General features: G+C 48.6%; 1 protein-coding gene across 3 annotated transcripts in view; it reads left to right on the top strand.

Annotated features, from left to right (window-relative positions):
• LOC105494561 (sestrin 2) overlaps nt 1-24,871 on the top strand; it is a 47,758-nt gene that overhangs the window by 11,499 nt on the left and 11,388 nt on the right. For 2 of the 3 annotated variants that reach the window (XM_011763085.3, XM_011763084.2), the window contains 8 exons: nt 799-996; nt 1,398-1,580; nt 1,695-1,907; nt 2,471-2,621; nt 3,154-3,272; nt 3,941-4,131; nt 9,426-9,570; nt 10,406-12,188. In XM_011763085.3, the coding sequence (XP_011761387.1) occupies nt 799-996; nt 1,398-1,580; nt 1,695-1,907; nt 2,471-2,621; nt 3,154-3,272; nt 3,941-4,131; nt 9,426-9,570; nt 10,406-10,492 (1,287 nt within the window). In that variant the 3' untranslated portion in view covers nt 10,493-12,188. Of the gene's footprint in view, nt 1-798; nt 997-1,397; nt 1,581-1,694; nt 1,908-2,470; nt 2,622-3,153; nt 3,273-3,940; nt 4,132-9,425; nt 9,571-10,405; nt 12,189-24,871 lie in introns of those variants that run through there. The other variant, XM_071097718.1, reaches the window with a different exon arrangement.

Here is a 24,871-nt window from a genome sequence, read left to right as displayed (position 1 = left end):
ATGACATCATGCAGAGAAAACCGTAAGCTCAGAGATGGCATGGAGACAGCACTCAGGAAATGTGAACTATTTTGCACCCGCCCCCATGGTTATATGCATTTGCGGTGTTAGAATAGACGCTCCTGCCGGGCGCGGTGGCTCACACCTGTAATCCCAGCACTTTGGGAAGCTGAGGCAGGTGGATCACAAGATCAAGAGATCAAGACCATCTTGGCTAACACGGTGAAACCCCATCACTACTAAAAATACAAAAAATTAGCCAGGTGTGGCGATGTGTACCTGTAGTCCCAGCTGCTGGGGAGGCTGAGGCAGGAGAATGGTGTGAACCTGGGAGGCAGAGCTTGCAGTGAGCCAAGATTGCGCCACTGCACTCCAGCCTGGGTGACAAAATGAGACTCTATCTCAAAAAAAAAAAAAAAAAAAAGAAAAAATAGATGCTCCATGAAGGGAGGAGAAACCGTACTTTTACTCTCTGTACCCGAGTTTTCCTACCTAAAAATGGAGAAACAGAACTCCAGTTTTGTTGTTGTGAGAGTTAAATAAGTTAAAATATGCATGCTTGAACAGTACTTGGCACATAGCATCGTATGTGTAAGTACTGGCCGTTATTATATAAGGTACCTAATAAGTATTCATTGAGTGACTTATTAAAATATCTGATTCTCCCCATTGTTTCTTTTTGGACATGGTGGTGGTTTTTACTTTCTTGCCATTAGAAACCCACTGGAATAATACGCTGGTCTCTTTGATGAGTGGGGCAGGAGGGAAACCCATGCTGTCCTCCCCTTTGCTTGGCAGGTCCTTCGGGAGGGGACCGAGAGCCTCGAGCAGCACCTGGGGCTGGAGGCACTGATGTCCTCTGGGCGAGTGGACAACCTGGCAGTGGTGATGGGCCTGCACCCTGACTACTTTACCAGCTTCTGGCGCCTGCACTACCTGCTGCTGCACACGGATGGTCCCTTGGCCAGCTCCTGGCGCCACTACATTGCCATCATGGTGAGCCTCTCTGGGCCTGACACTTGGAGAGGTGGCTTTGTGGAGGGTTCTGTCCTTTGATCTCTTTTCTGGGAGCTTTGTGAACTGATTCCATAGACAAGGAGGGAAGGCGGCATAGAGCAGGGAAAGCCCTGGCTTTCTATAACTGTAGAGTTTTTGGTTTTTTCTTGGAAGGAAAATTTTAGGTTTTGAAGAAAGGCATCATTAGTGCTTGCAAACTGAGGTGCAAAAAGGAATCAGGTGGCCTGCAAGCTGGTGGCAGAGCTGGGGTTACTTAGAACTTAGGTTTCCTGCCTCTTGGGCAACAGTGAGCCCTACAACCTCTCCCCTGATGGGGTACCCACCCTGAGCCAGGCACCAAGGGAGGAGGGTGACTCAGGCTCTGTCCACTACCTCCGCAGGCTGCCGCCCGCCATCAGTGTTCTTACCTGGTAGGCTCCCACATGGCCGAGTTTCTGCAGACCGGTGGTGACCCTGAGTGGCTGCTGGGCCTCCACCGGGCGCCCAAGAAGCTGCGCAAGCTCAGCGAGATCAACAAGTTGCTGGCGCATCGGCCATGGCTCATCACCAAGGAGCACATCCAGGTGCAGGGGGCAGAGAGACGGGTGTCTGAGGGAGCACAGAGGCCTGGCTGGTGCCTGGTGGGTAGCCCAGGGCAGGCACTGAGCAGCTCTAACCTCCCCTTCTGTCCCCTCCAGGCCTTGCTGAAGACCGGCGAGCACACCTGGTCCCTGGCCGAGCTCATTCAGGCTCTGGTCCTGCTCACCCACTGCCACTCGCTCTCGTCCTTTGTGTTTGGCTGTGGCATCCTCCCTGAGGGGGATGCAGATGGCAGCCCTGCCCCCCAGGCACCTACACCCCCCAGTGAGCAGAGCAGTCCCCCGAGCAGGGACCCGTTGAACAACTCTGGGGTAAGTCATGGGCCTGGGTCTTGATCGGGGAGGAAGCAGGCATGACCTCTGGTCCTTAGGTAGAAGCTATGGGGAGGAAGCAGGCATGACCTCTGGTCCTTAGGTAGAAGCTACTGCTTCCCAATCTTTGGTGCCTGCACTACCTGCTGCTGTGAGAGACCATAGAAAAGTTATTTGACTTTGAAGCTCAGTTTCCTCATCTGTGAAATGGGGAGATAAGACCCTCTACTCACACTGGGCTGTGAGGCTCAAAGGCTGTTGGTTTTAGCACTTTCAAACTACAAAGTTTACCTTTCACTGAATAATGTGGCCTTGTCTGTTTTAATACAAAAATACAGACACTTTAAAAATTTCCTCTCAGGGAAGTTGTGTCTATTCTGTAGCTTCATAAATGTCACTTTAGGAAGCACAGACCCATGCACTGTCCAGCACAGTGGCTGGCACAGGGGATGCCCTAGGCCTTTGTGAGCATTAGGAAGGCCTGGCCTGTGGGAAGGATGTGTGGAGCTTCCCAGAGGCCGAAGGAGGAGGAGTAGCTGGTCACCACTGGCCCTCTCCTGCAGGGCTTTGAGTCTGCCCGTGAAGTGGAGGCACTGATGGAGCGCATGCGGCAGCTGCAGGAGAGCCTGCTGCGGGATGAGGGGACGTCCCAGGAGGAGATGGAGAGCCGCTTTGAGCTGGAGAAGTCAGAGAGCCTGCTGGTGACCCCCTCAGGTACAGGATCACAGGCATCCAGGCTCCTGGGGCTGCTCCTTCTTAGGCTATCTCTGGTCAGGAGGAGCTGCCTCCTGTGTTCTAGAGGCAGCCACTTCTCAGCTTCCCGTCCAAGAGGTTCTGAGCCTGGGCCTTGAGCTCAGACCTTGCTTTGAATCCTGAACTGCTAGCCTTTCTGGCTGTGCGACCACTGACGAGTCACTTCCTATCTCAGGGCTTCAGGATTGCTATGTGGGGTTAGTGGGGCAGTAGAAGCAAAGATCTTAGCACAGAGCCTGGCCCAGGGGGAACCAATCCATAAATAACTTCCACTTAAGTTATTGTTACCAGGGGCCTCACTTCACGGGTCCATGGGCCTGATCCACCCCCTCCACAAGGCCGGGCTCCAGCTGAGGTCTTGCCCACTCACTATAGCAAGGGGCTTTTTTGGCCCTCTATTCTGCCTTCCCCTCCCCCGTTTGGTGATTAATCAGGAGTGGACGCCTGCATGCCCCATGCCCCAGCCTCACTGTGACCTCTTTCTGGTCCTCAGCTGACATCCTGGAGCCCTCTCCACACCCAGACATGCTGTGCTTTGTGGAAGATCCTACTTTTGGATATGAGGACTTCACCCGGAGAGGGGCTCAGGCGCCCCCCACCTTCCGGGCCCAGGTGGGGCTCTCTCTGCTACTCTTGGCCATTGCTCCACATTTACGAACATGCAGTGGGTGGATAGTTTGAGTAGTTATAGAGTTAGGTACCCAGCTGGGCATGGTAGCTCACACCTGTAATCCCAGCACTTTGGGAAGCCAGGGTGGGAGGATTGCTTGAGCCCAGGAGCTTGAGACTAGCCTGGACAACATGGCGAAACCCCGTCCCTACAAAGACATTTAAAAAATTAGCTGGAAGGTGGTGCATGCCTATAGTCCCAGCTACTTGAATGGCTGAGGTGGGAGGATCACTTGAGCTAGGAGGTCAAGGACGCAGTGAGCTGTGATTGCACTACTGCGCTCCAGCCTGGGTGACAGCAAGACCCTGTCTCAAAAAAAAAAAAAAATAGAGTTGGGTATGTTATTTCCCTCAAGATTCCACGAGGGCAGTGGGGTCCCTGTGAATCCTTAAGGAACCCATCTATACCCTAAGCTCAGGGGTTGGTGATCGTAAGGAGAAGGTCATCACCAAAGTGTACCTTCCTTGACATCTGAGGCCCAGAGCAAGCAGCACATTAGGTTTATGGCACCAGGAAGGAGAACTATGGAGATCCAAGGTACAGAGGAAGAGGGTCTCTCTGGCTGGTCTTGGGCTCCAAAGACTCACCAATCCCTTCCCACCTACTTAAGGATTATACTTGGGAAGACCATGGCTACTCACTGATCCAGCGGCTCTACCCTGAGGGTGGGCAGCTGCTGGACGAGAAGTTCCAGGCAGCCTATAGCCTCACCTACAATACCATCGCCATGCACAGCGGGGTGGACACCTCCGTGCTCCGCAGGGCCATCTGGAACTACATCCACTGCGTCTTTGGTATCAGGTGAGCCCATGTCCCTTCACCTGGGGCACATGTGCACTGCGAGTCTTCATTCCGGGTTCACGGTTGTTTCCGTTTTCGTTTTGTTTTTGTTTTTTTTCTTTTCCTTTCTTCTTGCCTATACTATTTTTCAAATCAAATTGTGATTTTGAAAGATGATAGTACTTATTGTTTGAACGTTGTAAATGAAACTCTTTAATTGCACTCCCAGAGGTAACTATTGTTTGATATGTATGTACATATATATACACACACACACACGTATATACACATATACATACATTTACACATACACACTATATATATATATGTAGAGAGAGTTGTGTTTGTATTTCCATTCCAAGTAGTAATTTTTCTCTCATAATAAATAAGGATAACATAAATGCTCAGTAGGGGACTTTAAATAATGATACATCTATTCAGTGAAATATTATGCAGCTATTACAAATTACAATAGGCCGGGCGCAGTGGCTCACGCCTGTAATCCCAGCACTTTGGGAAGCCAAGGCAGGCAGATCATGAGATTAGGAGTTCGAGACCAGCCTGACCAACATGGTGAAACCCCGTTCTACTAAAAAATACAAAAATTAGCTGGGTGTGGTGGTACGCATTTGTAATCCCAGCTACTCAAGAGGCTGAGGCAGGAGAATCGCTTGAACCTAGGAGGCAGAGGCTAAAGTAAGCCAGGATCGCGCCACTGCACTCCTCCAGCCTGGGTGACAGAGCAAGACTCTGTCTCAAAAAAAAAAAAAAAAATTACAATAGAGGCCAGGCTTGGTGGCTCATGCCTGTAATCCCGCACTTTGGGAGGGCATTGTGAAAGGATTGCTTGAGAAACAGGAGTTCAAGACTAGCCTGGGCAACATAATGCAACCTCCATCTCTACAAAAAATTAAAACATTTGCCTGTGTGGTGGCATGCACCTATAGTCTCAGCTACTTGGAAGGCTGAGGTGGGAGGATCTCTTGAGCTCAGGAGGTCAAAGCTTCAATGAGCCATCATTATACCACTGTACTTCAGTCTGGACGACAGAGCAAGACCCTGTCTCAAAAAAAATAGATGTCTATTTGTATTTCCGTGGGAAAATATTCAGATTGTATTGAGAGAAAAGAAAGCTAATTACCAACAGAAATCTTCTTTATGTTCTTTTTTTTTTTTTTTTTTTTTTTTTTTTTTTTTGAGACGGAGTCTCGCTCTGTCGCCCAGGCTGGAGTGCAGTGGCGCGATCTCGGCTCACTGCAAGCTCCGCCTCCCGGGTTCACGCCATTCTCCTGCCTCAGCCTCCCGAGTAGCTGGGACTACAGGCGCCCACAACCGCGCCCGGCTAATTTTTTGTATTTTTAGTAGAGACGGGGTTTCACCGTGGTCTCGATCTCCTGAACTTGTGATCCGCCCGCCTCGGCCTCCCAAAGTGCTGGGATTACAGGCGTGAGCCACCGCGCCCGGCCTTTTATGTTCTTTTTTATATTAAACAGTTTGTGCATGCATGGAAAATGTATGGAAGGCTATACACTAAAATACTGTTTAGTAGTGATATCTCTGCATACTATTATATGATGAATTACATTTTCATCTTTTTGCTTGTTAAATCTTTTCTGATTTTTGTAAGGTGATGGGATCAGATTTGACATGTCCTGTAATTTTCTCTATCTGGGAACTACCTTATCAGCACGAATAGATATTTTATTATTATTATTTTTTTTTTTTTTAAAGAGACAGGGTCTTGCTCTATTGCCCAGGCTGGTCTTGAAGTCCTGGGCTCAAGCAATTCTCCTGCCTCGGCTTCCCAAAGTGCTGGGATTGCAAGCATGAACCACTGTACTCAGCCTGTTTTATGCTTTTAACCACTGCATGGTATCTGTGAGCATGGATGTATTGTGATCATTCAGTCATTTCCCTATTATTGGATATTTAGGTTGTTTGCAGATTTTCACTATTACAAACACCATGTACGCATCTATGCATAAGTCCTTGTAGATAAATCCTAGATGTGAAATTACTTGTCAAGCATATACGTAGAACAATTAATTGTTTATTTAAAATAAAACAGCTGGGAGTGGTGGCTTGAACAATTAATTTTTTATTTAAAATAAAAACTCTCAGCTGGGAGTGGTGACCTACACCTATAACCCCAGCGCTTTGGGAGACTGATGCGGGTGGATCACTGGAGTCCAGGAGTTCGAGACCAACCTGAACTACATGGTGAAACCCCATCTCTACAAAAAATAACAAAAATTGACTAATTTATTATTGACTCCTGTAGGTCCAGCTACTTGGGAAGCTGAGGCAGGAGGATCCCCTGAGCCCGGGAGGCAGAGGTTTCAGTGAGCTGAGATCATGCCACTGTGCTCCAGCCTGGGCAACAGAGCAAGACGCTATCTCAAAATAAATAAAATTGAAAAACACAGATAACAAAAAAGAAAATAAAGGCTGGGTGCAGTGGCTCACACCTGCAATCCCAGCATTTTGGGAGGCTGTAGCAGGAGGATTACATGAGGCCAGGAGTTTGTGCCTCAGCCTGGGCAACATAATTAAGACCTATCTCTACAAAAAAATAAAAATTAGCTGAGTGTGGTGGTACATGCCTATAGTCTCAGGTATTCTAGAGGCTGAGACAGGAGGATCACTTGTGTCCAAGAGCTCAAGGCTATAGTGAGCCATGATTGCACCACTGCACTCCAGCCTGGGCAACACAGCAAAAAATAAAATAAAATAAAAATTATCCATTATACTATCTGTTCTTATTGTTATCAGTTATCTCCTTCTTATCTTTTCTTTTCTTTTTTGAGATGGTGTTTCACTCTTGTTGCCCAGGCTGGAGTGCAATGGCGTGATCTTGGCTCACTGCAACCTCTGCCTCCCGGATTCAAGTGATTCTCCCGCCTCAGCCTCCTGAGTAACTGGGATTACAGGCATGTGCCACCATGCCCGGCTAATTTTGTATTTTTAGTAGAGATGGGGTTTCTCCATGTTGGCCAGGCTGGTCTCGAACTTCTCATTTCAGGTGATCTGCCCGCCTCAGCATCCCAAAGTGCTGGGGTTACAGGCATGAGCCACCCATGCCCAGCTTTTTTTTTTTTTTTAATTAATTAATTAATTGATTGATTTTTGAGACGGAGTCTCGCTCTGTTGCCCAGGCTGGAGTGCAGTGGTGCAGTCTCTGCTCACTGCAACCTCTGCCTCCCAGGTTCAAGCAATTCTCCCTGCCTCAGCCTCCTGAGTAGCTGGGAGGGATTACAGGTGCCCGCCACCATGCCCAGGTAATTTTTTGTATTTTTAGTAGAGATGGGATTTCACCCTTTTAGCCAGGATGGTCTTGATCTCCTGACCTTGTGATCTGCCCACCTCGGCCTCCCAAAGAGCTGGGGATTACAAACGTGAGCCACCGTGTTCGGCAATTTTTTTTTTTTTTTTTTAAAGACAAGAGTCTTACTCTGTTGCCCAGGCTGGAGTGTAGTGGAGTGATCTCAGCTCACTGCACCCTCCAACTCCTGGGCTCAGGTGATCCTTCTGCCTCATCTCCTTAGTAACTGGAACTACAGGTGGGTGCCACCATGCCCAGCTAATTTTTGCATTTTTAGTAGAGATGGTGTTTCACTGTGTTGTTCAGGCTGGTCTCAAACTCCTGAGCTCAAGTGATCTGCCTGCCTTGGCCTCCCAGGGTGCTGGGATTATAGGCATGAGCCACCACACCTGGCACCTTTCTTTTTCTATGCACAAGTAACAAAAGCATATATAATTTACAAAAACAAAATAAGTTGCCATTTCTTTCCCTACTCATTTCAATTATTTTATTCATTTACTCAAACATGAGCATGTTTTAGTGAACACGTGAATTTTTTTTCCTGCCTTTCTCACTTAACAGTTTATACCAAACACCAAAAAATTACCCCCAGTTTTAAAAAAGGTACGTGTTCCTTATAGAAAGTTTGTGTTTCTGTGTATTACTAGCTGTAAATCATATTTCACTGAATGGGTTGAGCTATACTTAATGAACCATCCTCTTACTCTAGTCACTAGTAGGTTTCCAACTCATGGCTGGCCAAGGACAGGCTGCTTAGAATGTGGCTTAGGCTGGTTTCCGCTCAGCCCTCAGGTCCAGGCTTCTCCGCTCTCCGACATGGTCCTTGCTCCTATTTCTTTGTCTTCCGAATCTGGCCTCCAGTTTTCAGCCAGTCATTCCTCCATCTACACTGATCTGTTTTGACATTGGCTCCCCTTGCTCACTAGACTGGGGATGACTAAGTGGCTTCTAGACTCATCACCAACTTGCTTTTTGGCTTTGAAGAAGTTAGTCATCTTCTCCAGGGCTTAGGTTGCCCATTTGTAGTATGAGTACAAGCTCCTTTTTACCCTTATCCTCTTCCTTCTCCACTGACTTTCCTCCTCTACCTTCCATGGCCTTTACTATAGAGTAGTGGATATGACCCCTGAGCTAGGCAGAGCCGGGTTAAAAACCCATTCCCGGCCAGGCATGGCGGCTCACGCCTGTAATCCCAGCTACTTGGGAGGCTGAGGCAGGAGAATTGCTTGAACCCAGGAGGCTGAGGTTGCGGTGAACTGAGATCATGCCATTGCACTCCAGCCTGTGCGACAGAGTGAGACTCCATCTCAAAAAAAACACCATTCCTTGCTGTATTAACTAGGGCAAGTGACTTCCTTTCTCTGATTCTGTTTCCTCATCTATAACGTGGAATTGATGAATGTAGTAGATTGCGTACACCATCCCGTCCTATACACAATAGTGTAGAGTAGTTTTGAGGATTCCACGTGGCGCATAGTTGGTATTCAATACAGCATGCTCATTCTCTGTATTCCTTGAAGTGGTCCCCTGCCAATGCGGCCTGTGATACATGATATCAGCTGTTTCTCCTGACTTTTCTTTTCTTTGTTTTTTTTTGAGATGGAGTTTCGCTTTTGTTGCCCAGGCTGGAGTACAATGGTGTGATCTCGGCTCACCACAACCTCCACCTCCTGGGTTCAAGCGATTCTCCTGCCTCAGCCTTCCAGAGTAGCTGGGATTACAGGCATGGGCCACCACACCCAGCCAATTTTGTATTTTTAGTAGAGATGGGGTTTCTCCATGTTGGCCAGGCTGGTCTTGAACTTCTCACCTCAGGTGATTTGCCCGCCTCAGCCTCCCAAAGTGCTGGGATTCCAGGCGTGAGCCACCGCGCCCGGCCTACCTTCTGACTTTTCTCAACGCTCTCTTCTTCCCTCTATAGGGTGGGACTGGGGGGAGGGAGCTGCCTCTTGGAGGAGAGCATGAGTAATGCTGCTGGGACCTTTCCATCCAGATATGATGACTATGATTATGGGGAGGTGAACCAGCTCCTGGAGCGGAACCTCAAGGTCTATATCAAGACAGTGGCCTGCTACCCAGAGAAGACTACCCGAAGAATGTACAACCTCTTCTGGAGGCACTTCCGCCACTCAGAGAAGGTATGACCTATACCGGCAGGGCAGGATGGAAGTAGACAAGCCCAGCCAATGGAGAGGGCAAGGGGTTAGGACCCAGTGAGGGTCCCCAGACTGAGTCTGTCCTGCTAGATGGGACATCTGGGCCCATTGTTCTGGATTGAAGTCCTATTCCACTGTGTGATTTCAGACTCTGTTTACTCACCTGTAAAATGGGAACGTGGGTGCCTGCTTCACATTAGTGGTAACTTGGTGGACCTGGGTTCAAATCATAACACTATCTCTTGATAGCAATGTGACTTTCGGCAAGTCACATTATCTCGCTGAGGTTTTTTTGTTTTGTTTTGTTTGTTTGTTTGTTTGTTTGAGGTGGAGTCTCCCTCTGTTGCCCAGGCTGGAGTGCAGTGGCACAATCTTGGCTCACTGCAACCTCCGCCTCCTGGGTTAAAGCGATTCTCCTGCCTCAGCCTCCTGAATAGCTGGAACTACAGGTGCGCGCCACCACCCCCAGCTAATTTTTTGTATTTTTAGTAGAGATGGGGTTTCACTATGTTGGCTGGGCTGGTCTCAAACTCCTGACCTCAAGATCCACCCGCCTCGGCCTCCTAAAGTGCTGGAATTACAGGAATGAGCCACTGCGCCCGGTTGTTTTAGCTTTAAGGAATACAGAGCTTAGTCATGATAGGAATGAATGTGCTTGTCCTTGTACTAAACTGCTCAGAGCCTTAGCAGAGGCCAGGGCAGCTCTGTAGGAAAGGAAATGGTGAGGTAAGTGGGTCAGGGATCGAGGCAGTCTGGGAGGGGTGTGGGGGGGTGAGGAGTGACATCAGTTGCCAATGTGCCCTCCTCTGTGCCCCAGGTCCACGTGAACTTGCTGCTCCTGGAGGCGCGCATGCAAGCCGCTCTGCTGTACGCCCTCCGTGCCATCACCCGCTACATGACCTGACTCCCGAGCAGGGCCTGGGCCCAGACCAGCTCCCCACAAGGACTTCTCTGTCTGGAGACAGCCCCAGACCCTTTTGTGTCCCATGCCCACCCTCCCCACGCTGGAGTGGGCTTGTGTGTGATGTGCAGTCCCCAAGCCACACCCTCCCTTTTCCTCATTGGAATGGACCATTCATTGCACTGACTCTGGGATCTCAGCCCTGTTCCTGGGAGCTGGAAGAGCACTAGGAGATCCCAAGGGACCACACCCTTCCTCCTTCTCCTGCCCCCAGAGGCAGAGGGCACAGGAAAGAAGACGGGCCAAGCTCGGACATAATATGCCACAAGTGTTGTGGCCTTCCTTAACTGGGAAGTCCCTGGCTGGCCCCCAAGGGAGAGGGCAAATGCCTCCGGGACTGACACTCCAGGCAGGTTTGCCTTCTCTCCCCTGTCATTCCCAGATTTCATTACCTCCCACTTGCCACTCACCCATCAATGTGAAAGTCAGGGTCACAGCTGGTCTGTGTCTAGTTCCCTAAAAGCCTGTTCTGTTGGGCAGGCTGAGGCTGTTGCCCAAATCCTAGTTCAGTTTTTTGACTTCCTTTGCCCTTTTTTCCTTTTCTCCATGCTTGATGGTGTGAGGCCTCAGGAGAGAGGCCAAGTACATAAAAAAAAAAGCAGATTATCTTGAGAGAGTTTGAGCCTTTGCTGGTCCCATTGCCTTCTGAAGAGGAGAGAGTATTAGATTATAAATCCTCTTTACTTTGGTTCTTTATGCTTGAGGTTCCAACCTAGAGCCACAGTCAGCATGTGAGAGGAGGAGGAGAGGGAGAATTCTGTTCTCCCAGAGCTGCACCTGCCTCACAGAGGCCAGCACCTCACTCGCCTGCCTCCAGTGGCTCTGCTGCAGATGTTTGCCAAAAAGTTGAGCCTTTCTAGATGGCTTAGGTGGCACCATGACTCAGTAGGAGGGGCAGGAGGCACCAGGGTTCTTGTTTGGACCCTGCCCCTAGGCCATGGCCAGGTGACCATGGCTACATTGCCAAACCTCTGACTGCCATAGCTGCAGACTGAGAGGGTGGGTCTGAGTCCCCACAATGTCTGAAGCTGCCCCTGGGATTCTCAGGCTAACCTGCCAACAGCAAGTGGATTTTCTTGCAAGATCTTGAAGGCCTCCAGAGACGCCACTTCTGTAGCCAGTGTCTCCTGGGTGCCTTCTGAGGACTCCCACCCCCATACCAGTATCTCATCTGTCCCCTCTCCTGGGGCTTAAGTGGATTGCTTGGAGGCAGAAGCAGCCAAGGACTGATCCCAGTCACTTTCTGTAGCAAACGACTGTGAATTACAACTTTTCTTGCCCTTCTAGCAATCTGTGCCTCCTCTCTGACCAGTTTGGAGGGCAATGAAGAAAGGCAAGGGCCATGCTGCTGCTGTGCAAGGCAGGAGAGGAGCCTGGCCAGCGTGCCACATTTCATACCCGTGCAGGCGCGGAGAAGCAACTGGCACCCCCCTCAGGCCTGAAAGTTCTCCCTGCAAGAAGGTGTGCAGGAGAGAAGAGGCCCCGGCATGGGGCTTTGGGTTCTACAGGGGATGTGATGACTGTAAATGTGCACTGGCTGAGTGGGGAGTGGTATCCAGTGTTCAAGTGCAGAAATCTTTGGCTTTGCTACCAGTTCCATATGATGAGAAATAAACGTTCGCTGAGGTTTTGTTTCATACTCCTTCTTTATGGACTGTTTTTGCAATTTCCTGAAGGTCATGGTTCACCTTGTAGCATAGGCAGAGAGCTGCGATTGCATCATGGGCCTGACCTGATAGCCCCTGCCCTGCCAAGAACTTGTGCCCAGTGACTGTAGGTTGGGACTGTTGGCACTGAAAGTCTACTTGTCCCTTGGACATCCAGTCCTGTCACCCTTCTGTGGCTGCCCTGGCATTGTGGAGTAATAATGACCATGGTACTTTGCTAAGCCTGGCCATGGGCTGGGTACTTGGAGACCATTCCTCTGAATCTGCAGCAATCCTGCAAGAGAATTGATACAGGTGAAGTGACATTGTTGAGGCCACATAGCTAATCGGTGGGGCAGCCAGAACTGCCCCCTGCTCTGCTTGACCCTGAGGCCTTGACATTTTATCTGCTGTTCTGTCCACCACCGGACTTCCCCTGTGACAGAGGCTGTTTGAATCTGGAAGGACCCCCTCGTGTCCCCAACCCCACCGCATTATGATTGCCTGCTTCTCATCCTTCCCCCTCCAGCACCAAGGAGACAACGCCAGGAACAAAGAGTTAGATGCAGCCCCCAAGCTGTGTCAGTGCCGTTTATGGCTGTGTGACCTTGGCCAAGCTGCTTCTCTGGGCACCAGGAACTAGTTAGCTTATCAGGAAAACCACATCATATAAGAGCTGAGACCACTCCTGCGGGCTTCCTACTTCCTCTAAATACTGCTGTCAGAAAACTAGGTCTCTTCCAGGCAGCCTCCCCTGCTGGACTTTGTGTTCCCCTTTCCCTTGAGATACGTGTTCATTTTTGCAGGATTCCTATACACTTAGACTTCCTCTAGAGTCATTTGAGAGTGTGTGGGAGAAAGTGAGTCACACTTGGAGTACAAAACTTGGATTCTGGTTCTGATTGAGCCACTCACTATATCGCTGGGGAGATTGATTAATTTCACTGTGCCTCAAGTTTCCTCGGCCATAGAAATGGGGATAAAAGTTTTCCATTTCTTTTCCAGTTGGCATGCATTGGGTGTTTGTTTGAGATGGAGTCTTGGTCTGTCACCCAGGCTGGAGTGCAGTGGCACAATCTCGGCTCACTGCAACCTCCGTCTCCCGGGTTCTAGCACTTCACCCACCTCAGCCTTCCTCGTAGCTGGGATTACAGGTACATACCACCAAGCCCAGCTAATTTTGTTATTTTTAGTAGAGACAAGGTTTCACCAAGTTGGCGAGGCTGGTCTCGAACTCGAACTCCTGAACTCAAGTGATCCACCTGCCTCAGCCTCCCAAAGTGCTGGGATTACAGGCACTGGGCCCAGCCTACGTGGCATGCATTGAGTGTGACTGTTGCTAAATGTTTTCAAATTTAATCTCCTAATCTTCACAACAACCTTGTGAGGAAAGGGGCTGTTCCCTTTCTATAGATGTGGAAATGGAACCTCAAATGAGAATCTGGGGAACAGCAATTTAACAGACAGAACCAATTCAAATTCCAGCTTTGACATTTCATGTCTGCCTGATCATGAGCAAGTTGCTTCAATACTCCCTCCTCAATTTCCTTACCTATGGGATGGGATTAATACCTAAGGTTACAGGAGGGTTGTGAGGATTAAATAATGCATAAAAACCACCTAGCACAGTTCAGGTACCTGGCACCTAGCATTTGTGAGCTGTTCAGGATTCAGAAATTCGCCCAAGGTCATACAACTGAGGTAGAACTTCAATCCTTGTCATTCCGATTCCAGAGTTTTTTTTTTTTTTTTTTTGAGACAGAGCTGGAGTGCATTGGTGTGATCTCAGTTCACTGCAACCTCCCCAAGTTCAAGTGATTCTCCTGCCTCACCCTCCCCATGTTACCGAGGGTGGTCTTGAACTTCTGGGCTCAAGCGATCTGCCCGCCGCAGCCTCCCAAAGTGCTGGGATTACAGGTGTGAGCCACCATGCCCAACCCTGTATTGCATTATTTTTGTCTCCAAAGTGCCTAAATCCTCAGTATGCATTTAAAAAAAAAAATCATGGCAGGTGCGGTGGCTCAAGCCTGTAATCCCAGCACTTTGGGAGGCCGAGGCGGGTGGATCACGAGGTCAGGAGATTGAGACCATCCTGGCTAACACAGTGAAACCCTATCTCTACTAAAAAAAAAAAAAAGGCCGGGTGTGGTGGCTCAAGCCTGTAATCCCAGCACTTTGGGAGGCCGAGACGGGCGGATCACGAGGTCAGGAGATCGAGACCATCCTGGCTAACACGGTGAAACCCCGTCTCTACTAAAAAATACAAAAAACTAGCCGGGCGAGGTGGCGGGCGCCTGTAGTCCCAGCTACTCGGGAGGCTGAGGCAGGAGAATGGCGTAAACCCGGGAGGCGGAGCTTGCAGTGAGCCGAGATCACGCCACTGCACTCCAGCCTGGGTGACAGAGCCAGACTCCGTCTCAAAAAAAAAAAAAAAAAAAAAAAATTTAGCCAGGCGTGGTGGCAGGCGCCTGTAGTCCCAGCTACTCGAGAGGCTGAGGCAGGAGAATGGCGTGAACCCGGGAGGTGGAGCCTGCAGTGAGCCAAGATTGCGCCACTGCACTCCAGCCTGGGCGACAGACAGCAAGACTCAGTCTCAAAAAAAAAAAAAAACATGTTTTTTAGGCTGGACCTGATGGCTGACGCCTGTAATCCCAGTACTTTGGGAGTCCAAGGCAAGCGGATCATTTGAGGTGAGGAATTCGAAACCAGCCTGATGGTGAAATCCTGTCTCTACTCAAAATACAAAAATTAGCCGGGTGTGATGGTGGGCACCCATAATCCCAGCTACTCAGGAGGCTGAGGTCTGAGAATTGCTTGAGCCCGGGAGGCAGAGGTTGCAGTAAGCAGAGATTGCGCCACTGCACTCCAGCCTGGGTGACAGAGTGAAACTCTGTCTAATAAATAAATAAATATTTCAAAAATCATTTTAAATTTTCACATGGAATTGAAAACTCAGCTTTAGACTGAATATAATGAATCTATTTTAGACTTCTATAGCCTTCAACTCAAGACTTGTGCACATCTACCCAGGTTGGAATTTGTAGGAGGTTGTTGGTAGCTCAATTATTTTTCTTTTGTTTTTCTGTTTGCTTGTTTGTTTTTGTTTTTGTTTTGAGACAGAGTCGCATGCTTGGTTTGAGAACTGGTGAGAGTGAGTAGAAAAAGAAGCTGGGGCCGGGCGTGGTGGCTCACGCCTGTAATCCCAACACTTTGGGAGGCCAAGGCAGGAGGATCACCTGAGGTCAGGAGTTTGAGACCAGCCTGACCAACATGGTGAAACCCCATCTCTACTAAAAATGCAAAATTTAGCTGGATGTGGTGGTGCATGCCTGTAATCCCAGCTACTCAGGAGGCTGAGAGAGGAGAATCGCTTGAACCTGGGAGGTAGAGGTTGCAGTGAGCCGAGATATCGTGCCATTGCACTCCAGCCTGGGCAACATGAGTGAAACTCCTTCCCCCAGCACACACACACACACACACACACACACACACACACACACACCCGAGTCTCCAGCAAGTTGCAAACATTCACCAGTGCCCTACAGCAGGTGGATTAGAGAAGTAGTTCACAGACTGTTTTGTGCCTTAGAATCTCCTTAGAGAAACAGTGATTGGAGGCAGAGCTCAGCAATCTGCATCATAACAGTATGAGTTCTTCGAACTGATATTGTGGTTCTTTGAACTGATATTGTGGTTCTAATGTGTCACATGTCCTGGAGACTTAGCAGCAGAGATAGGCATGGTTCCTGCTTTCTTGGGATTTACTGTCAAGTGGAAGAGACAGACCTTAGACTGTTACACAACTAATTATTATTATTATTATTATTTTTTTGAGATGGTATCTCACTCTGTCACCCAGGCTGGAGTGCAGTGGTGTGATCTTGGCTCATTGCAGCCTCCGCCTCCTGGGTTCAAACGATTCTCCTGCTTCAGCCTCCTGAGATTACAGACATGTACTCCTAGCTGGGATTACAGACATGTACTACCAAGCCTGGCTAATTTGTGTATTTTTAGTAGAGACAGGATTTTACTATGTTGGCCAGGCTGGTCTTGAACTCCTGACCTCAGGTGATCCACCCACTTCAGCCTCCCAAGGTGCTGGGATTACAGGCGTGAACCACCATGCCTGGACGAATTATTTAAATTACAATTTTGATTGGCACCTCAAAGGGAAAATATGGGGTGCTGCGAGGCCATTCACCACCTAGCAGGAGAGCCTTTTCTTCCAAGGAGATATGTTGGGACTTTCGCAGAAGCTCCAACACATCCAAGAAAAGCAATTTCCCACCCACTGAAGCACCTTCTTGAAACCTCAGGGCTCCATGGAACAGAGTTCAAAAACTGCTCATTCACATTCCTCTTTAGTGGATGCTGTCGTGTGCTACCCAGACTGTGGCACTCATTTTCCCACATCCCCCACTCCATCAAGTTGCTGAAGAATTTCAGCTGAGTCTCTCTCTGGGCACTATCCTGAGTGGAAAGGAGCCACTGAGCTCATGGTTACGCCTCCTCCCAGCAGTCTGCCTCCAGTGACTGGTTCATGGGAGAGAAGAGTACAAAGGCCTGGCCCCTCAGCGTCCATTTGAAACAACTCTGAAAGATTATCCCAGCTTTATTGTCCCCCTTAGGATCAGATGAGCCTTATGTTGCAGTGGCATTGCAGCCCAACTTCTGCCCAGTTATGCTTCTAACTGTCATGTAATAGGATTCCCCAATAAACCCTCTGTAGGCAAATCTCCATCTCAGTCTCCTTAAAAGAGTGCTTGAACTAAAACACCCTCATTACAGATGGTGAAAATAAAGACCAGAGTGGGGAAATGACCTGCCTGAGGTCTCACAAGCCTGAACCTTCAGATCCTCTTCAGAGTCTGTCACCACCCTGTGCCACAGTCCTACAACTTCCGGCCTTGACTTTCCCTTCCTGAGGCTAGAGGCAACAGCTGTAATGGCCAGAATAGGTTCTCACTCCAATGGCTGGAGACCTCGGACAAGTGAATTCCCCTCTCTGGGGAGGTTAAGTATTGCCCGAGTGCAACATCCTCTCTCAAGTCTACCTCTGTGCAATGCGCCTGGTCCTGAGAAAAACCACGTCTCAGCAGGTGATGGCAGCAGAAATTCCTTCCTCCCATGTCCAAATCACCTCTGACCTCATAGTTGGATTCTATTTGGAGTGGTGGTGGGGAACCTTGAGCTCTGTCCCATTTCTGAGTTTCCAAACTCACATTTCAAGAAGGAACCTCTTTTCTTTTTTCTTTTTTGAGACAGAGTCTCGCTCTGACACCCAGACTGGAGTGCAGTGGCGAGATCTCGGCTCACTGCAACCTCTGCCTCCCAGGTTCAAGCAATTCTCCTGCTTCAGCCTCCTGAGTAGTTGGGATTGCAGGCGTGTGCCACCACGCTCGGCTAATTTTTGTATTTTTAGTAAAGACAGGGTTTCACCATGTTGGCCAGGCTGGTCTCAAACTCCTGACCTCGTGGTCCACCCACCTCGGCCTCCCAAAGTCCTGGAATTACAGGCGTGAGCCACTGCGCCCGGCAGGAAGCTCTTTTCTTTGTTCATGCCGCCATTATCAAGTGCTTTACTATGTCCCAGCTGCTGCTCATGCTGGCAGGACAGCAGTGAATGAGACACAGTTGTGGTCCTCATGGGCCTTTCAACCCCAGTGGGAAAAATGAACAGCACACAAATTCTTTGGTGTTTTGTTTGTTTGTTTGTTTTTGAGACGAAGATTCACTCTGTCACCTAGGCTTGAGGGCAGTGGCACAATCTCTTCTCACTGCAACCTCTGCCTCCTGGGTTCAAGCGATCCTCCCACTTCAGCCTCCTAAGTACCTGGGATTACAGACACATGCCACCATGTCCAGCTAGCTTTTTTTTTTTTTTTTTTGAGATGGAGTCTTGCTGTGTCTCCCAGGCTGGAGTGCAGTGGCGCCATCTCGGCTCACTGCAAGCTCCGCCTCCCGGGTTCACGCCATTCTCCCGCCTCAGCCTCCCGAGTAGCTGGGACTACAGGCGCCCGCCACCACGCCCAGCTAGTTTTTTGTATTTTTAGTAGAGACGGGGTTTCACCATGTTAGCCAGGATAGTCTCGATCTCCTGACCTCGTGATCCACCCACCTCGGCCTCCCAAAGTGCTGGGATTACAGGCTTGAGCCACCGCGCCCGGCGCTTTTTGTATTTTTAGTAGAGGTGAGGTTTTTGGCCTGGCTGATCCTGACCTCAAGTGATTCGCCTGCCTTGGCCTCCCAGAGTGCTGGGATTACAGGCGTGAGCCACCATGTCCAGCTCATCACACAAATTCTTGTGATAAACCCTGGGGAAAGAAAGAGCACAGGGAGCTGTGAGGGAGTACAGCCTACCCTGGACTTGAAGGATAAGAAAGGATCGGCCAAGGATGGGAGGGGAGAAAAGAGCATGGAGCAAAGATGACTTCTAGCAGAGGAAACAGCATGGGAGAATATTTGAAGCAGGGAGGAGAAGGCAGCCTTGTAGGGGCAGAGGGAGCTGGGAGAACATAAGAAAGGCTGAGGCTGGAGAAGAAAGCCCCAGGGCCGATCTAGCAGGACCTCACAGGGCACATCGGGAATTCTGGACTTTATCCTATGGGCAATGGGAAGTCTTCAAAGGAAATTTTGCTGTTTATTACAAAATAGATTATATTTATTAGAAGAAGGAGGGGAGAAAGTAGTAAGGCTTATTTAGGACCTTCTTTGTGCCAAGTATCCCAGGAAGTACATCACAGGCATGTTTTTTGTTTTTGTTTTTGTGTTTTTTTGAGACAGGGTCTCTCTCAGTGGCACCATCACAGCTCACTGTAGCCTCGATCTCCTGGGCTCAAGCCATCCTCTTGCCTTAGCCTCTGAGGAGCTGGGACTACAGGTGCAAACCACCATGCCTGGCTAATTTTTTATTTACTTTTTGTAGAGACGTGGGTCTTGCTATGTTGCCCTGGCCAATCTTGAACTCCTGTGCTCAAGCAGTCCTCCTGCCTTCTCCTCCCAAAGTGCTGGGATTACAGGCATGAGGCACCACACCCAGCCCGGCAGCAGGATCTTATTTAATTTTCACTGCAGCACTAGATAGTAGAGCCCACTATTAGCTCCATTTTTTTTTTTTTTTCCCAGATGGAGTCTTGCTTTGTTGCCCAGGCTGGAGTGCAGTGGAGCAATCTCAGCTACCTCCCCGTCCCAGGTTCAAGCAATTCTCCTGCCTCAGCTTCCCGAGTAGCCAGGATTATAGATACCCACCACCACGCCCAGCTAATTTTTGTATCTCTTAGTAGAGATGGGGTTTCACCATGTTGGCCAGGCTGGTCTTGAAACTTCTGACCTCAGGTGATCTGCCCAACTCGGCCTCCCAAAGTGCTGGGATTATAGGCATGAGCCATCATGCCCGACTTTTGTTTTGTTTTGTTTTGTTTGAGACGGAGTTTTGCTCTTGTTGCCCACACTGGAGTGCAATGGCATGATCTTGGCTCACCACCACCTCTGCCTCCTGGGTTCAAGGGATTCTTGTGCCTCATACTCCTGAGTAGCTGAGATTACAGACATGCACCACCACCCCCTGCTAATTTTTGTATTTTTTAGTAGAGACCAGGTTTCACCATGTTGCCCAAGCTGGTCTTGAACTCCTGAGCTCAAGAGATTCACCCACCTTGGCCTCTCACAGTGCTGGGATTACAGGTATGAGCCACCGTGCTCAGCCTATTATTTCCTTTTTAAAGTGGATCCCAAACACCACCCAGAGGATCCATCTTCCTTCTTTAACCCTTACAAAGTGCTTCTGTTTTCTGAGGCATTTTTTTTTCCTAAAATTATAATCATTCGTGTGGCTCTGTCATCTCCCATTCGATTGGGGGCCCCACGAAGGCAGGGATTTTTGTCTGGTATGTTCTCTACTGCATTTATCTCCAGAGCCTAGCACAGGGCCTGACCTGTAGCAGGGGTTGGAGAAATAGGTGTGGAACATATGCTTGTATCCACCAGGATGCTTGGGCTAGTGCTGGGCCCGGGTGGCAGTGCTCAAGAAATAATAGCCTCCTGATGCTGTGGGCCTGGCCTCTGCTCTGGCTATCTCTCCCTTCCTGGTTGTCTGTTAAATGGCCACCTCTCAGACACTCAGCATCAGTCTAGTGTCAGGGAAAGAGCTTGGACTTTGGAACCAGACAAATGAGGCTCAAATCTGAGCGCAAATCCATCTGGAATGAGGCAGAGTTTAAATAAACAAAACCAAGTACCCTTATGACTCTTGGTAACTTCCTTTAATTTCCTCATCTATAAAATGGGAACATTACCATCTACATAAAAAAAATTATTGCTGGGCGCAGTGGCTCATGCCTGTAATACCAGCACTTTGGGAGGCTAAGGCAGGTGGATCACTTGAGGTCAGGAGTTTGAGACCAGCCTGGCCAACACGGTGAAACCCTGTCTCTATTAAAAATACAAAAATTAGCTGGACTTGGTGGCAGGCACCTGTAGTCCCAGCTACTTGGGAGTCTGAGGTGGGAGAATAGCTTGAACTTGGGAGGTGGAGGTTGCAGTGAGCTGAGATGGCACCATTGCACTCCACCCTTGGCAACAGAGTGAGACTGCCTCAAAAAAAAAAAAAATTATTGTCAGGATCAAATGAGAAAATGTTGGATTCCATAGGCCGGGCTTTAAAAAGAGAAAGAGAAAATGATTATAAAGTGCCTGTTTAGTTAAGTTCTTTTTCAGCAGAAGACAGAGTCAATGCCATTTTCTTAGATTCAAAGCCACAGTTTCCTCATCTATGAAATGGGAGTTGTGAGATAAAAGATAATATAGATTCCCATAACCTGGAATGCTCCTCTCCAGACAAGCTCTTTCTAAACCTGCAGTTTTCACCTTTAACAATGTCTCATCAGAGAGTTCGGACCTGACCCCTGTTTCTCAACCTCACCCTGCCCCTTCCCATTTCTTCTCTCTTCAACACGTTTCATAATCTTTATTGTTTCTTGCCTATCTCCATGTTCGCTGTCGTATCCCAGTGTCTACCATATGCTAGCATAAGTGCTCAACAAATGTTTGTTGTTTTCATTACATTTCTTTTTCTTTCCAACTTTATTTTAGGTTCAAGGAGTCATTAAATATTTTGGCGGCAGAGTGGGGTGGCTCACACTCATAATCCCAGCACTTTGGAAGGCTGAGGTGGGAGGATCGCTTGAGCCCAGGGGTTTAAGACCAGCCTAGGTAACATAATGAGACTCAGACTCTACAAAACATAGAAAAATTAGCTGGGTGTGGAGGCACGCACCTGTAGTCCCAGCTACTTGAGGGACTGAGGTGGGAGGCTCACTTGAGCCTGGGAGGTCGAGGCTGCAGTGAGCTGTGATTGTACCACTGCACTCCAGCCTGAGTGATGGAGTGAGAACATGTCTAAATATCTAAATATGCATATACACATATAAATAGAAATACATATATATGTGTGTGTATATATATATATATATTTTTTTTTTTTTTTTGAGATGGAGTCTCACTCTGTCGCCCAGGCTGGAGTGCAGTGGCACTATCTCAGCTCACTGCAAGCTCCGCCTCCTGGGTTCAAGCCATTCTCCTGCCTCAGCCTCCCAAGTAGCTGGGACTACAGGCACCCGCCACCAGGCCTGGCTAATTTTTTGTATTTTTAGTAGAGACGGGGTTTCACCTTGTTAGCCAGTATGGTCTCGATCTCCTGACCTCATGATCCGCCCATCTCAGCCTCCCAAAGTGCTGGGATTACAGGCGTGAGCCACTGCACCCGGCCTATATATATATATATATATATATATTTTTTTTTTTTTTTGAGACGGAGTCTTGCTCTGTCACCCAGGCTGGAGTGCAGTGGCCGGATCTCAGCTCACTGCAAGCTCCGCCTCCCGGGTTTACGCCATTCTCCTGCCTCAGCCTCCCAAGTAGCTGGGACTACAGGCGCCCGCCACCTCGCCCGGCTAGTTTTTTGTATTTTTTAGTAGAGACGGGGTTTCACCGTGTTAGCCAGGATGGTTTCGATCTCCTGACCTCATGATCCGCCCGTCTCGGCCTCCCAAAGTGCTGGGATTACAGGCTTGAGCCACCGCGCCCGGCCTATATTTTTAAAAATAATGTATGAGCCAAGACTGTTCTAGGCAATCCTAACCACAATCATGAGACACAGGCAAAGTGAAGATTTTACCAGTCTTTAGCTGTGAAAGCTGAGGTCTAGCAATATTAACATTGCCCAGACATGTCCCAAGCAAATTAGCAGGAGTTCTAGACTCTCCAGAAAGTGCTCTTTCCACCCACCCTTCCACTGCCTTCCAAGGGAAGGAGCACTGCGGGCCCAGGTACTAGTCCAGGCACTGTCTTAATTTGTGGCTTTAAGATGTAAGCAAGTCACTTCTTTCCCTGAAGGAAAATGTTAGTTTCCCCATCTCTAAACTGGGGAGAATCTTTGACCTGATCAGTGGTTAAGAATCAGCTGAGTTGACTGAAATGTTGTGGTAAATTAAAAAAAAAATACATACTTTTTTTTTTTTTTTTTTTTTTTTTGAGACGGAGTCTTGCTCTGTCCCCCAGGCTGGAGTGCAGTGGCCGGATCTCAGCTCACTGCAAGCTCCACCTCCCGGGTTCACGCCATTCTCCTGCCTCAGCCTCCTGAGTAGCTGGGACTACAGGCGCCCGCCACCGCTCCCGGCTAATTTTTGTATTTTTTTAGTAGAGACGGGGTTTCACGTGTTAGCCAGGATGGTCTCGATCTCCTGACCTCGTGATCCGCCCATCTCGGCCTCCCAAAGTGCTGGGATTACAGGCTTGAGCCACCGCGCCCAGCCCATACTTTTTTTTTTTTAAAGAATCAGTTGAAATAATAGGTTGAAAGCATTTAATAAACTGAAAAGCACTCACTTAAGGAGGAGGTTTGTTTGTTTGTTTTTGAGGCAGGGTCTCGTTCTGTCGCCAAGGCTGGAGTGCAGTGGCATGATCTCCTCTCACTGCAGCTTCTGCGTCCCGGGTTCAAGCAATTCTCAAGCTTCAGCCTCCCAAGTAGCTGGGATTACAGGTGTGCGCCATCATGCTCTACTAATTTTATATTTTTAGTAGAGACAGGGTTTCACCATGTTGGCCAGGCTGGTCTTGAACCCCTGATCTCAAGAGATCCACCCACCTTGGCCTCCGAAAGTGCTGGGATTACAAGCATGAGCCACTGCACCCTGCCTGTGAAGGAATTTTTAAATGTTAATATGCAGAATGAACATTCTTCCCAGAAGACACTGTGGGCTGGGGAAGCAGGGAAGTTTCCTAGAAGTGGTGGCATTTCATCCGGGCCTCCAGTGCTCCTGGGTAAGAATTTTGGGAAACAAAGCTCAGAGCCAAAGTCACTGACCAACCAAAGAAGAACCCTCTAAGCCTCTCTGAGTTTTACTTTTTTTCCTGTTTCACTTTGATATCTTCTTCCAATCTTCATTTCCCTGCTGCAATTTATTTTTTCCTTTCAAACCAAATTTAGAGTAGAATCTGCATATAATAAAATGCACACTTTTTTTTTTTTTTTTTGAGACAGTCTCACTCTGTCATCCAAGCTGGAGTGCAGTGGCACGATTTTGGCTCAGTGCAACCTCTGCCTCCTGAGTTCAAGCGATTCTCCTGCCTCAGCCTCCCGAGTAGCTGGGATGACAGGCGACCGCCACCACGCCCGTCTAATTTTTTGTATTGTTAGTAAAGACGGGGTTATACCATGTTGCCCAGGCTAGTTTCAAACTCCTGAGCTCAGGCAATCCGCCCGCCTCAGCTTCCCAAAGTGCTGGGATAAAAGGCGTGAGCCACCGAACCCGGCCAAAACGCACACATTTAAATGCAGACATTTCCATGAGTTTTGACAAAAGCACATGCCTATGCAACTACCACTCAAATCTAATTTCCTTGTGCTCCTTTGCAGTGAATATCCCATCCTGCTTTCTGGCCCCAGGCACCCACTATCAGCTTTCTGTCATTACAAATCAGTTTTGTTTTTGTTTTTGTTCTTGTTATTCTTTATTTTATTTTTTTTAGACGGAGTCTCGCTCTGTCGCCCAGGCTGGAGTGCAGTGGCGCATCTCGGCTCACTGCAAGCTCCGCCTCCCGGGTTCACGCCATTCTCCTGCCTCAGCCTCCAGAGTAGCTGGGACTACAGGCGCCCGCCACCTCGCCTGGCTAGTTTTTTGTATTCTTTTTAGTAGGGACGGGGTTTCACCGTGTTAGCCAGGATGGTCTTGATCTCCTGACCTCGTGATCCGCCCGTCTTGGCCTCCCAAAGTGCTGGGATTACAGGCTTGAGCCACCGTGCCCGGCCTGTTCTTGTTATTCTTAATCCATTTAATTATTTAGCAGATGACAAAGTTTTGCATTGAAAAATTAGCTTTTTAGTTTAGAACACAAATATAAATGCAACAAAATGTATTAATTCACTAGTCTTAAGACAATATTTTCATTCTAGAGTGTTTGCTAATGAATGCAGAGGTCATTAGATAAATTGACAGTAACCTATTGAAGAAAAGAACTATGATAATCATAATTTACCCATTTACTGAAGAGAGTTTGACCATTAATAAAAATTATACCTACACATCAGGTGTGGTGGTTTACATCTGCAATCCCAACTACTAAGGAAGCCAAGGTGGGAAAACTGAAGCTGAGCCCAGGAGTTCCAGAAAAGCCTGGG

This window comes from Macaca nemestrina, chromosome 1 (genome assembly GCF_043159975.1).
Source record: "Macaca nemestrina isolate mMacNem1 chromosome 1, mMacNem.hap1, whole genome shotgun sequence".
NCBI classification, from domain to species: domain Eukaryota; kingdom Metazoa; phylum Chordata; class Mammalia; order Primates; family Cercopithecidae; genus Macaca; species Macaca nemestrina.
This window is presented reverse-complemented; position numbering and strand designations above follow the sequence as displayed.